Source organism: Rhinolophus sinicus, linkage group LG07 (assembly GCF_036562045.2).
Source record: "Rhinolophus sinicus isolate RSC01 linkage group LG07, ASM3656204v1, whole genome shotgun sequence".
Classification (NCBI taxonomy): Eukaryota; Metazoa; Chordata; class Mammalia; order Chiroptera; family Rhinolophidae; genus Rhinolophus; species Rhinolophus sinicus.
Window position 1 is genome coordinate 69,884,875 of NC_133757.1, and position 12,946 is coordinate 69,897,820.

Here is a 12,946-nt window from a genome sequence, read left to right on the forward strand (position 1 = left end):
AAGCTTCAGCAACTAAAGTAGTCCTTAGTGCCCTGGAATTTTCTGAAACTCAGACGTTTTTGACCCCTGTCACTCGATGACACCAGGCAGATGACTCCACAGCTGGTGTCTCAGTTTTCCCATCTGTAAAATGGGGCTAATAATAGAAACAATAGTGCCATTATCTCGGTCTAGTCTGAGAATTCAAAGGGTTGATATGGGTGACGTACCCCCATAAGATGCCTTGGGCTCAGTGGACATCGACTATTATTATCATTATTACAATTTTGAATCATGAAATCCCAAAAGCTCAGATCTTGGAGCAGAGAGCAGAGGATCTTGGCATTAAGTGGGACCCTCAGACTCCCTACAGACAGTTTCCTCTCTGTGGAGCCACTGCTTGCTTACCTTTAGGGATGGGGAGCTCCTTCCCTACCAAGAGAGCTGTGATAAGGCAGATATAGTCATTGGGGAACTTCCCTACATGGAGGAAATCTCTTGCTCCCCGAGAATTTCCCCCATTGGTCCCTGCTCTACCCTTGGGTCTCAAGAGATCTGTGGGCACTGACCTCCCCTCCCCCGACCAGCCCTGGTCCAGACTTTGAAAATGGGGGTGGATGTGAAGGGAACCATAGGATTGTCAAGTGCTGAGTGTTCTGCCTGCCGGTTTTTGCAGGTGGGACTGCCCTCTACCTGCCCCACCCCTCAGTTCATCCTCAGTGCTCAGACAGCTGGGGGAGGGGCTGCTGGACACTGGGCTTCAGTCCCCTTGTGGTTGACAGGGCTGGTATGTGGGGTAGGGGTGGCCAAGGTTGGAATCAGGGTGAAAGGCTCGCCTGATGTGAGCATTGAGTGGGCTGAGGTTTCTTTCAGAGGATCCAGTTCTGGAGGCTGGAAGTCTTCGATCAAGGTGTCAATAGAGTTGGTTCCTTCTGAGGGAGAATCTGATGCAGGACCCTCTCCCAGCTTCTGGTGCTGCTGGCAATCCTTACTGCTCCTTGCCTTGTCAATCCATCACCTGGGGTTCTGCCTTTGTGTTCACATGGCGTTCTCCCTGTGTGTGTGTCTCCGTGTCCAGATTTTCCCCCTTTTATGAGCACACCAGTTCTATTGCATTAGGGCTTACCCTTATCCAGTATGACCTCATCTTAACTAATTACATCTGCAATGACTATTTCCGAATAAGGACCACATCTGAGGTCCTGCGGATTAAGACAGCAACATATATATGAATTGGAGGGAGGGGAAAAACAATTCAGCCCTGTCAGGAACTAAAACCAAGGCTCCGTTTGTCCAGAATCGGGTAAACATCACACACTTTCACCAATTAGAAAAGAAAAACTAAGAAGCCCAGAAGAGATTGGGCAAAGAGAACAGGGAAACGTTTCAGCACCAGGGACAGCGGCTCACACGTCTGTTGTTTCTTCCTCTGCAGCATAACTTCCAGACTCAGAGGATGATGGCCTCAGAAGGTTGCTCGGGGGTCCGTTCCTACCCTCCCAGGGCCAGCACACTCCCTGTTCTGCAGGCAGGGCTCCACAGGCAAGAAAGGACCCAAGAAGGAAGGGTTCTGCCCCTATTTTACATATCACTGCAGCCCAATTTCTTCCCAGCCATGCCTAATTTCTCTCAGGTCTTAGTACTAGTTGTCTTAGCATCTCTCATTTTCCTGAAGACCTTAGGGAATTAAATTCAGAAAGTAGAAATACACACACAGAAAAATAATAGAAAGATGGGTCATGGATCGGGAGAAGATGTTTGCATCACCCATAACCAAAAACAGCTAAGTGCACATAATATGTAAAGAACTACAAAGCAACAAGGCGCCCAGCTTCATTAATAACTCTGGGAGTGTATGTTACAATGTCACTGAAATACAGTGACACACCCACCATAATGACTAACATTTAAAAGCCTGAAAAAACCAAATTGGTGAGAATGAAGCATTTAATAGGATTCTCAGACCCCATTGGTGGGCTATACATTGGTACAACCCACTTTGGAAAACTGTTTGAAAGACTCAGTTAAAGCTAAACATATACCAACCTTATCACCAGCAGTCCCATTCTTGGATATGCTTTTGTGCGTCAAAATATATATGCAAGAATGTTCCATAGAAGCTTTATCATGATTGCCCTAAAGAGTGAACAGCCTAAATGCCCATCCAGAGAAGAATGGATAACCATTTGTAGTATATTCATGGGATAAGATATTACACAGAAACAAAAAGGAATTAATCCCTGATACACATGACCACCTACTGTTGAGTGGAAGAAGCCAGACACAAAAGTGGACATGTGCTATGATTCCATTTACATACTTCAACACTGAGAAGCACTCAACTACTCTGATTAGTGATGCATGTGGGGTGGGAAACCACGATGAAAGCAATGACCTGGTTATCACAAGAGCAGGATAGCAATCACCTCTTGGGAATGAAGGAGATTATTGTAGGGTGGGAGGAACACTGGGGCTTCTGGTGGCTGCCGTGCTCTATTTCTGGATCTGTGAAATGGTCACATGACTGTATTTGTTACATTGTACACTTACATGTTCTGTGCTTTTTGGGGTGGTGGTGTTTGTAATATATCCCAATTATAATTCTTTTATTGTGGTAAAATATACATACAAAGTTGACAGTATTTAAGTGTATAGCTCAGTGGCATTAAGCACATTGTTAAGCGACCATCCCCACCATCATCTCCAGAAGTTTCTTATCTTTTCAAACTGAAACTCTGTCCCCATTAAACACTAACTTTTCCTCCCTCTCCCCAGACCCTGGCACCACCACCTACTTCCTGTCTCTATGGATTTTACCCCTCTGGGGACTTTCTATAAGGGGAATCATACAGTACTTATACTTTTGTGTCTGACTTGTTTCACTGAGCATAATGTCCTCAAGGTTCGTCCATGTTGTAGCAGGTGTCAGAACTTCCTTCCCTTTAGGACTGAATAATCTTCCATTGTATGGGTGGACCACATTTTGTTTATCCATCATCTGTTGATGGATATTTGGGTTGTTTCCACCTTTTGGCTGTTGTGAGTAATGCTGCTGTGAAATGGGTGCGCAAATTTCTGTTTGAGTCACTGTTTTCAGTTCTTTTGGGTAGATATGCAGGAGTGGAATTGCTGGATCGTACGGTAATTCTGTATTTAACTTTTTTGTGGAACTGCCAAACTGTTCTCCACAATGGGTACACCATTTTACATTTTACAAATGGTTTTTAAAATGCTAGAAACCGTGCACAGCTCTGCCCAGTGACCCCCTCCCCAGGGTTCCAGGGGACCTCTGAGGCCTGGGCAGGGAACCCTCCCCATCACCCAGCCCAGATGGTGAAAGCAGGCCCTGTGGTGAGTGCAGCCCAGCAGGTCATAGCTCTAATTAGCTCCTGCCTGGGGTGAAAGTGGGCATCACAGAGCTGTTCCAAGAGCTCTGCACAGGGGTCCAAGGTAAGGGGAAGCAGAGAGACAGAGACCATGAGTGGGGGAAGCTGGGGATGAAGGACACAGGGTCCAACAGCATCGGAGCAGCGAATGATGGTCTCATTTCATAGGCAGTGAAAATGAGGCCCACAGAGGTTAGGGAGGCAAGGCCCAGACCCCTGTGTCCATCCCAGGGGACCTCACCCCTCCTCCGGCAAACATCTTTCAAAATACCTTTGATCTCGTTGGTCGTTTTCTGGGCGTTTCTCTCTCCTTACTTCTCTGTCTCTGTCTCTCTCAACCTCTTATCTCTGTGGCTCCCACACCTCGCACACCCCCTCCATCCCCCCTTCAGCCCCAGGGAGTCGTCCAATCACACCCTCACTCTGGACCCCTCAGGGCCGGCCCTGCTCCCTGCCTCTCTTGATTGGCCCAGCCCTTTGCCTCTGAACCACACCCCATCTGGCTCCGCCCCCCCATTGGTTGGTCCATCGGATGGCACTTTCGGACCATCCTCGCTGGTGGGGGAAACTGAGGCAAAGACAAGGACAGTGCCCCATACAAGGCTACAAAGCAGGTCAGTGGCAGAGCCCACTGCTCCTAATCCCAGTGATGGGGCCTCTTCTGGCTCCTTGGCGCTGCTGGTGCCCTCCCCACTGGACTCCCCTGGGCAGCTGCTGCTCTGTCCACTCCCCCAACCCCACCTCGCCCAGCCCAGTGTTTTCAGTATCTCTTCATCTAGCATCAGCCATGGACTTAATTAACCGCTTGGTCTCCTCTCTGTCCTTTACTGTTTCACTCTTTGGGGACTGGGGTGGGGGGAGCTGAACACTGCTACTGTCATTCCCCCCCGCCCCGCAAAAGGTGGCTTCAGGGTCCTCCTTTTTATTATTTTACACATAACAAAATCTACCATCTTAACCATTTTTCCTCCTTTTCCCCCAAATTTTCTTATTGTAGTAAAATACACATAATATTAAATTTACCATCTTAACCATCTTTAAGTGTACAGTTCAGATGCATTAAACATATTCACCTTGTTATACAACCATCCCCACCATCCATCTCCAGAACTTTCTCACTTCCCAAACTGACACTCTGTCTCCATTTAGCACTAACTCCCCTCCCCCTCCCCCAGCCCTTGGCTCCCACCATCTACTTTCTGTCTCTGCAAATTTAACTCCTCTGGGGACCTCCTATGAGTATAGTCACACAGTATCGGTCCTTCTGTGTCTGGCTTATTTCGCTGAACATATTGTCCTCAAGGCTCATTCATGTTGTAGCGTATGTCAGAATTTCTTTCCTTTTTAAGATTAAATAATATTCCACTGTATGGATGGACCACACTGTGTTTATCCATCATCCATTGAGGTCACTGGGGTTGCTGCCACTTCTTGGAATCACGCTGCTATTAATACAGGTGTACAGTGTCCTTGTCTCTTAAACCCACAATTCTCTCCCTTCTAGGCTGTGCCTTTCTCACCTACTGTGCCAGGGACTCTGCCATCAAAGCTCAGACTGCCCTGCACGAACAGAAGACCTTGCCTGGGGTGAGTCCTGGGTGCTGTCTGGGGCTGGGGGAATGGAGGGGCTGCTGTCAGCCTGGGGGGTGGCCGAAGCCCCTTTTGAGATCAGCTATGAAGCCCACATGCCTCTGGACTCAGAAAGAGGTATAAGATGCAGAGGGCAGAAATGATGACCAGAGTGAGCATTTATTGAATGCCTACTGCATGTTGGACCCTGTACCCACCAGAGTGGTTGTGTGTGGTTGTGCAAGTAGGACTTGGCCCAGGGTGGGAGTGTTTTTGGCCTGCGACCTGAAGATGAGGAAGCATTAGCAGGCAGAGGGAACAGCATATGCAAAGGCCCTGAGGCAGCACTGTGCCTGGTATGTGGGAGGAACATCGAAGTAAATAGAGCTAGAGTCCTTTGATGCAGGAGCTGCGTGGGCAGTGTTTTCATCCCCAGGGGAGGGCAGGCCAGGCTCTGTCCCTGCTGAGTCTCTCTTGTCAGCCTTCTCCTCTTTGGGTGGGCAAGAGGTTCCTGCCCCCAGTGTAGGATGGGGGCGTCCCCCTGAGCCAGACGAGCCTGGTCTCCAGGCAGCACATCTTGATGGAAACTGAAGGAATCACAGTGAGGTCTGTGGCTCTGGGGGTGGAGCTTGCCTTTCCCCCTCTGGAGTTCTCAGAGACCCTGCAGCATCAAAGGTATTCAAAGGTATTCAGGGGCTGCTTGAGTGGCACCTATAGCCGTCAATGCTGGGAACATGGGCACAGTACAGCCAACAGTGGGAGACCTGGTGTATTGGAGGAACATGCCAAGGTGTTCTAGATAGGCCAGGTGATCAGGGAAGGCCTCTCTGAGGAGGTGACCTGATGGAGGTGAGGGAGGGAGCCGTGCACTATCTGCAGGAAGGACATTCCTGGCAGAGGACACAGCCAGTGCAAAGGCCCTGAGGCTGAACCAAGCTCGATGCATTTGAGGAACAGCAAGCATGTCAGCAGAGTGGAGCTGTGGGAGTGAGGGGGAGAGTGGAAGAGGGGAAAGGGGAAAGGGGCAGGGCCATGTAAGAAGTTTAGATTTTATTCCAGGGGTGGTTGGGGCATGGGAGGGTGGCAAGCAGAGGAATGACCTGGTTTGATTTCCACTTTCAAAAGCCCCCTTCGATCAACTTCTGGAGTCCTGGGGCTGCTGTAACAAAGCACCACCAAGTGGGGGGCTTAAAGCAACAGAAACATATTGTCTCACAGTTCTGGAGGCCAGAAATCTGAAACCAAGGTGACAGCAGGGCTGCACTCCCTCCAGGCAAATCCATTCCATGTCTCCCTCCCAGCCTCTGGTGGCCCCTGGACGTTCCTTGGCTTGTAGACACATCACTCCAATAATCCCTGCCTCTGTCTTCACATGGCCTTCTCCCCCATGTCAACATCTCGCCAATATCCCTCTGCCTTTCTCCTAAGGACACCTGTCATAAGAGTTAGGGCTTACCCTAAATGCAGGATGACCTCATCTCCAGATCTGTCAATTCCATCTGTAAAGACTCCCTTTTCAAATAAGGTCCCGTTCACAGGTTGTGAAGGTTAGGACTTGGACATATTTTTAGGGGACCACCATTCAACCCACTACGAGGGTGACCACACACAGTGAATGACAAGATGTAAGGGTGGGGGCAGCGTCACCAGGGAGAACCAGGTGCCCTGCATGGATGACTTAGTAGAGGGCAAACAGGATGACCTCTTGGAGGAGGAAGCATTTGAGCTGAATCAGGAGATGGAGAGGATTGCAGCAGTTGGAGATGGGGGCAACGTGGGGACGGGTGTGCCAAGACTCGGAGGCAGACAGGTGTCCGGCATGTTGTTGAGAACATATAAGAGCCTCTGTTATCTAATGGGAGAGTTTACATTAGGCTCAGAGGAATTTTCAACCCAGGGCGATTCTGCTTCCAGGGGACACTGGGTGATGTCTGGGGAAGTTTGTCATTGTCAAGCCTGCAAGATGCTATTGGCATGGAGTGGGTAGAGGCCAGGGATGGGGGGCACAAGACGGGGCCCCACAACAAAAATTATCCACCGCAGATCAATAGTGCCCAGGTGGATAAACCCTGGTGAGGAGAATAGAGAGCTGGTGAGCAGCGCTACTAGAAACATAATGCAAGCCACACACAGCATTTAAAGTTTCTAGAAGCAACATTTAAAAAGGGACGCGAGGGGATGCCGGTTAGCTCAGTTGGTTAGAGCGCAATGCTCATAACACCAGGGTCGCTGGTTTGATCCCCACGTGGGCCACTGTGAGCTGTGCCCTCCACAGCTAGATTGAAACAACTACTTGACTTGGAGCTGATGGGTCCTGGAAAAACACATTTAAAATAAATAAAAGTTAAAAAAAAGAAAAGAAAGAAAAAGCCACAACAATAAACGAATAATATAAAAAAAAATAGGGAAGTGAAACAGGTGAAATGAATTTCAATACTATATTTCATTTTAACCCAATTATCTCTAAAATCTTATCATTTCAACAGGCAGTCAGAGTAGTTAGTATAAAAATTATTAATGAGATAGTTCACATTCCTTTTTTCATCCTGTGTAAAAACCTGGTGTGCATATTATATACTCTCAGCCCATCTCAATTTCATGAAATTGACAGTTGAGAAATGAGATTCACATACCCAAGTGGTTCTAAACATAATTAAAGGTTTTCCAAGAATAGAGTTGGGTATCAGTTTTTAGAGTTATGTTTATATTTATATTAATTACAATTAAACAAAATTTTAAACCCCATTGCCCGGTCACACAAGCCACACTTCAAGGGCTCAGTAGCTATATATAATGGGTGGCTACCACGTTGGACAGTATATTTCTAAAATAGTCTAAGCCCAGGGTCAGCAAACTTTTTATATAAAGGATCAGAGAATACATGTTTTTGGCTCTGCCAGACATATAGTCTCTGTAATAGCCACATAAAAGCCTCAAACAACATGTAAATGAATGGGTGTGCCAATAAAACTTTATTTACAAAACAGACAGGGGGCCTGAATAGGGCTGTAGTTTACCAGTCCCCATGCTAGACCATCACTGTCCAATAGAACTTTCCATGATGGTGGGAATGTTCTGTCTGTGCCGTCCACTATGGTGGCCTCTAGGTCCATGTGGCTATTGAGCCTTTGAACTGTGGCAAATATGACTCAAGAACTGAATTTTTAGTGTTATTTAATTACTCTAAGAAATGTAAATTTAAACTGAAATGGCTACATGTGGCTAGTGACTGACACGTTGCACAGCTCAAATCTAGAATGTTCTACATGAAGGGTCAGCTACCTTTTATACAGCACAGATCTAGAATGTTCTAGACTGAGGGCAGCTACTGTGTTGGAGAGTGCAGGCCTAGAATGTTCTAGAGTAGGACAGCACAGACCTAGAATGTTCTAGACCCAGGAACATGATGCAGTGTCGTCATACATCTAGATTGCAGGGTTGGAGGTCTCTCTTTGATACCAGCTCACAGTTGGGGGTGGGGCGGTGAAGAGTCTCAGGCAATATCCTCTCCTCTCTGGGCCCAAGTTTCCTCAGCCTCCACATGGGACTTGGGGTGTGAATTATCGCCATTGCCCAGCACTGCCGAGGCCCCTCATCTAACTGCCCTGTCCACTAGGGGGCTGGGGCTGCTGCCAGCCCTTTTGAACAGAGGGGAGACTTGTACAAGAGAAGGTACAAGTAAGAGAAGGGACTTGTTCGTGAGTAAAGGATATCCACCCCGCTCCACAGGCCTTCAACCTCTGGCTCATCTGGTTTACTTTCCTGCAAGCTGGCCTCTGCCCTCCTGAAGGTGAGGGCCGATGTTTGATAAATAAGAAGGCGGAAGCAGGGACCCCTGGGGACCATCGTCAAGTAGCATACTCTGGGAGTAGAGCCTGGTTTGTAAAAAATATTTCTTAAAGTTTGCAAAACACTACACACTTAGAGAAAAGTGCACATAACATACATAACTGTAAAGCAAGCTCCCCCATTACTGCTACACAGTTGGCACCCTGGGAACCCCCATTCCGTGACCCTCTTTTCCTGTTGGAGGAGCCACTCTCTTGACTTTTATGGTACCCAAGCCCTGGTTTTCTCCATGGTGTCAGCACTTACAAATACATCCCTCAAATATTAGATGGCTTTTGCCTGTTTTCCTTTTAACCCAATATGAATGGAATCATATTATATGTCGGCTTTCCCATCAGCATTTTTTTCATTTAGTGTGATGCTAATGAGAATCAGTGTTGCATGCATCCATGGTTGGTGCTTTTTCAGTTCTGTGTAGTATTCCATGACACGAATACACAATTTATTTGTCCATCCTCCTATTGATGGACATTTGGGTTGTTTCCAGTTTTTGCTGGTTCAAATAGAGATCCTTCTTCCTGTTTTGGTGGGCACGTGTCATGTTCCTGTTGGGCACACACTCAGGAGTTCCGATCCCTGAGTGTGTTTACCTTTGCTTCTGATTAGCGAAGGGGTTGACTTTCCTGGTAAGGCTCCCTCACCCAAGGACACCTGCAGACATGGGACCAGCCTTTCAGAACCAGAGTGGGAGACTCATTCACAGATTGCATGAGGGGCTGCTGCAGCGGAAGGCCCCCTCGCCTGTTGGGTGCATCGGAAAACAGACGTCTGAGCCCCTCACCCCCACCCCCGCTAAGGTGACTCTGCCAGAAGATAGAGCAGCAGCCGCACGAGGTTTACCCCATGCTGGGAAGCCCACCCTGTCAGCTCCCATGCCCTCACATGCCCACACGTACAGCCAAGGTGTTATGGGTCAGACCTGGGTCACTTTAGAGACCAAGATAGCCACCATCTCTCCTGTCCCCTGCACCTCCCCTCCAAAAAAAAATACACTGTGTGTGTATGAGGAGGCAGTATGGAGTGGACACTTCTGTCCTTTTGTCTCTTGATAAGCCATAGGGGAAGAGCGTCAGGTAATTTGCGGCCCTGTGCTCCCCCTGCCCCATGGCACAGCCGAGCTCCTCCTCCCCAATGCTGCTTTCTGAAGTGAGAGTGACCCCCCTTCCCAGTTCCCTCCTCGAGTGTGCCAGCAGTGTTCGCGAGGGACGCGGTTTAATCAAATCTCAGCATTCTGGAATAGGATCCTAAATTGAATAACGGAATCCCAGAATAGAGCCCGGAGTGGATGCAGGACCGTGACTCCAGGCTGGGCGGATGCCTCGGACCCCAGTGGAGGGTCTCTGTCAGTTGTCAAAGCCTAGGATGGGGTTCCTGGAGAGGGAACGGATTCCAGGGGGCTGTGGGGGCCGGAGGGCCAGCTTCCATCTCTTGGATGGCAGGGGGCTGGACAATTTGAGGCAACACCATCTTGTTCTTTGTGAAGATCTTGGGGGGCAAGGGATGCCCCAGATCTGACAGCCACCCTGCTGGTCATCTGAACACCCAAGAAAGGGTTGCGTTTATCTGTTTGTCTGTGGGTCCCCCCCACAGGCCTTTCTGAAAACTCCTGTGCTCACAGGGGTCTCCGAAGTGGCCCCCTTGTAGGGCCCATCCCCATGCCCCAAGATGTGGCTCAGCATCAAGCTTAACCTGTGAATGAGTGAGGGGCCCCAAGGTGCCGTACGTCTAATGAGGGGACCTTCTTAGGCCTCAGTTTCCTCGTCTGTGAAATGGAACTGCAGGCGCGTTTTGAGGATTCTGTAAGGTGACATGTGCCAGGTGCTAAGCACACAACAAGAACTTGTCAAATGTATGCCGAGCGAATGAAGGAACAGGTCCTAGGCAAGTCAAGCTGTGGGACTTGTGGCCAATCGTGTTGTCTTAGCCTGTTTGCTCCCTGTGAAAGAGGGACAGTATAGACAGCCTGGCACAAGCTCTTGGGTTATCTTCCCTGCTAGGCACTGCCTGGCACAGGTCCAGCTCGTTCTGTGCCCATGGGGACAAGGCCTGTGTTTCACTTTCTCTGAAAACCATAGGTCTTGCCTCGTTTTATTTCGGTTGTCTTTGTGGACCCTGTGCTGGGCCTTTCCGGGAGGGAACGCAGAGAGCTGCCCAGCCCCTGCTCCCAGGAGCTCACCCCAAAGAGGGACAGTGTGTGTGTGTGTGTGTGTGTGTGTGTGTGTGTGTGTGTGTGTGTGTGGTGGGGGATGTGTCATGATCAAAGCAAGGCCTGCGCAAAGCAACTGAAGCAGATGGATAACAAAAGGAAGGCCTCACCGGGAGGTGGCATTTGAGGGCGCCTCTTCAAGGTGAGGACGGGGTGCGGAGGATGAGGTGCATTCCAGCCCAGTGAGTGAAAAAGCGGTGTACTGGGGGCATGAGAGGAATGCCTGGGGCTAAGCAGCAGAGGTGCCTCTAGTACTAGGATGGGGAACTGACACGCTACCCCAAGACTAATAGGGAGCCATGGTAGCATCTAGACCAGGAGAGGAGCTTGGTCTGGGCCTAGGTGGGAGAGGAAGAGGTTGGAATGGTGGCCTGGGGAGCCCAGATAGGGGGTCCACCTTGCTTCCTTTCTCTCCACACCCCAAAAAAATCCAGTTGGGACTTCCCCTGGGGTCCCCACATTTTCTAAAGGCACAACTTTGCAAATCCAGGAGACTCTTTGGGGCTCCAAACACACCACTAGAGACTCCTCCTGCAGTCCCTTCCCCCAGCGGCCTGTTTCCCCATCTGTAATACTAAGAGGTCAAACATAAGGGACCCTTTTTTCCCAATGGTGTATGGCTTGCTTGAAGTCACCCAGCAAAAGCTAGGGGGCAGAACAAGGACTGGATCCCAGCCACTTTATGTATACCCACCCCAAAGACACAGATACTCCTGGAGCTGCAGCCCACAGTACCCTTGGCTGGAGGAGTGGCTGGGTCCTCAGAGGACTCTGAGGAAACTGGCAGGAAATTGGGTCTGTGCTTCTGGCTTCCTCCTTTTCCTGTCTGATTTATCCATCCATAAAATGGGAATGTTTCCATCTGATAAAGTTGTTTGGAGTTTAAATGAGTCAGTGGATGTATTGCTCCAACATGGGAAATTGTCTCCCCTTCAAACTCCTATTCATGCTTTAAAACCCACCACAGATTTTCCACCTTCAGGGCAGCTCTTCACTGTTTTTTGCTCTAGGCTCTCCTAGCCCTTGATTCTGCCATCTGCCCCAATCCTGACCTCGTGAGTCTTGGAGTGTCTATATCTGCCTCAGTCTCCCGCTCCACCAGACCAGTGGGGTCCTCCCTGGGTTTGCAGAATTACTCAGCATGGGAGAAATGGGAATGTTGAATAAATGAAAAGAAGAAGAGAGGGGGCAGGGAAGACATGCGATGATGGGGAGCCAGAGAAGGTGGAGGAGAGAGGGAGGGCATTCAGCAGAGACCTCGGTGGGACAGATGGAGAGAGAGCCTTGGAGAGAGGGAGCCGGAAGGAGGTAAGCAGAGCCAGATGGGCAGGCAGGGGTGACAGGAGGGAGGGGTGGGGTGTGGGGAGATCCCACTTCCCCACTGGCATGCCTCCTGTAGGCTCCGGTGAGCAGAGTGGGTAGGGCCCCGCTTCTGGCTGGTGGATTGCCTGGGCGTGGGGCACAGGGAATGAGGCGCTGGGCCCCAGCTTGTGTGCGGCTGTGCGTGCCTGTGCGCCCTGGGGCCAGCCGGGCAGGCGGCACGTGGATGCCAGCCTGGTGCATATCTCCAGGCCGGTGGGTAAGACTGGGTGCGGGGCCACAGGGTATGAACAGCCAGGCCTCCGAGCCTCTGCTTTCAAGTGGGGGGTTGAAGAGAAGGGGACTGCCCACCTGGCATCTGGGACCAGACTAGAAGTCCCTCCCCCTGCCAAGCTGACCTAGGCGGGGGCAGGGGCCTCCAGTAGGAGGCTGAAGGACTCAGGCTCTGCAGTGGGCATGGGAGATGGGGAGCAGGTATGCAGGCCACAAGAATGGGGTGGGGGTTAAGGGTGCAGTGATGGGGACAGGTGCCCTCCCTGGGCCCCCCCCCCTTACTCTCTCCCTCTGCTCATCCATCTCCAGAAGATTATATTTAAATATCTCTTTTGTGCAAGGCAGGAGCTGGGTTCGCCCCTAA

General features: G+C 50.0%; 1 protein-coding gene across 8 annotated transcripts in view; it reads left to right on the forward strand.

The window, feature by feature from the left end:
• The window catches only part of CELF5 (CUGBP Elav-like family member 5), a 42,336-nt gene that overhangs the window by 10,696 nt on the left and 18,694 nt on the right, over nucleotides 1-12,946 (forward strand). For all 8 annotated transcript variants that reach the window (XM_019744226.2, XM_074337556.1, XM_074337557.1 and 5 more), the window contains exon 2: nucleotides 4,870-4,952. In XM_019744226.2, coding sequence (XP_019599785.2) covers nucleotides 4,870-4,952 — 83 coding nt within the window. The remainder of the gene's footprint in view (nucleotides 1-4,869; nucleotides 4,953-12,946) is intronic.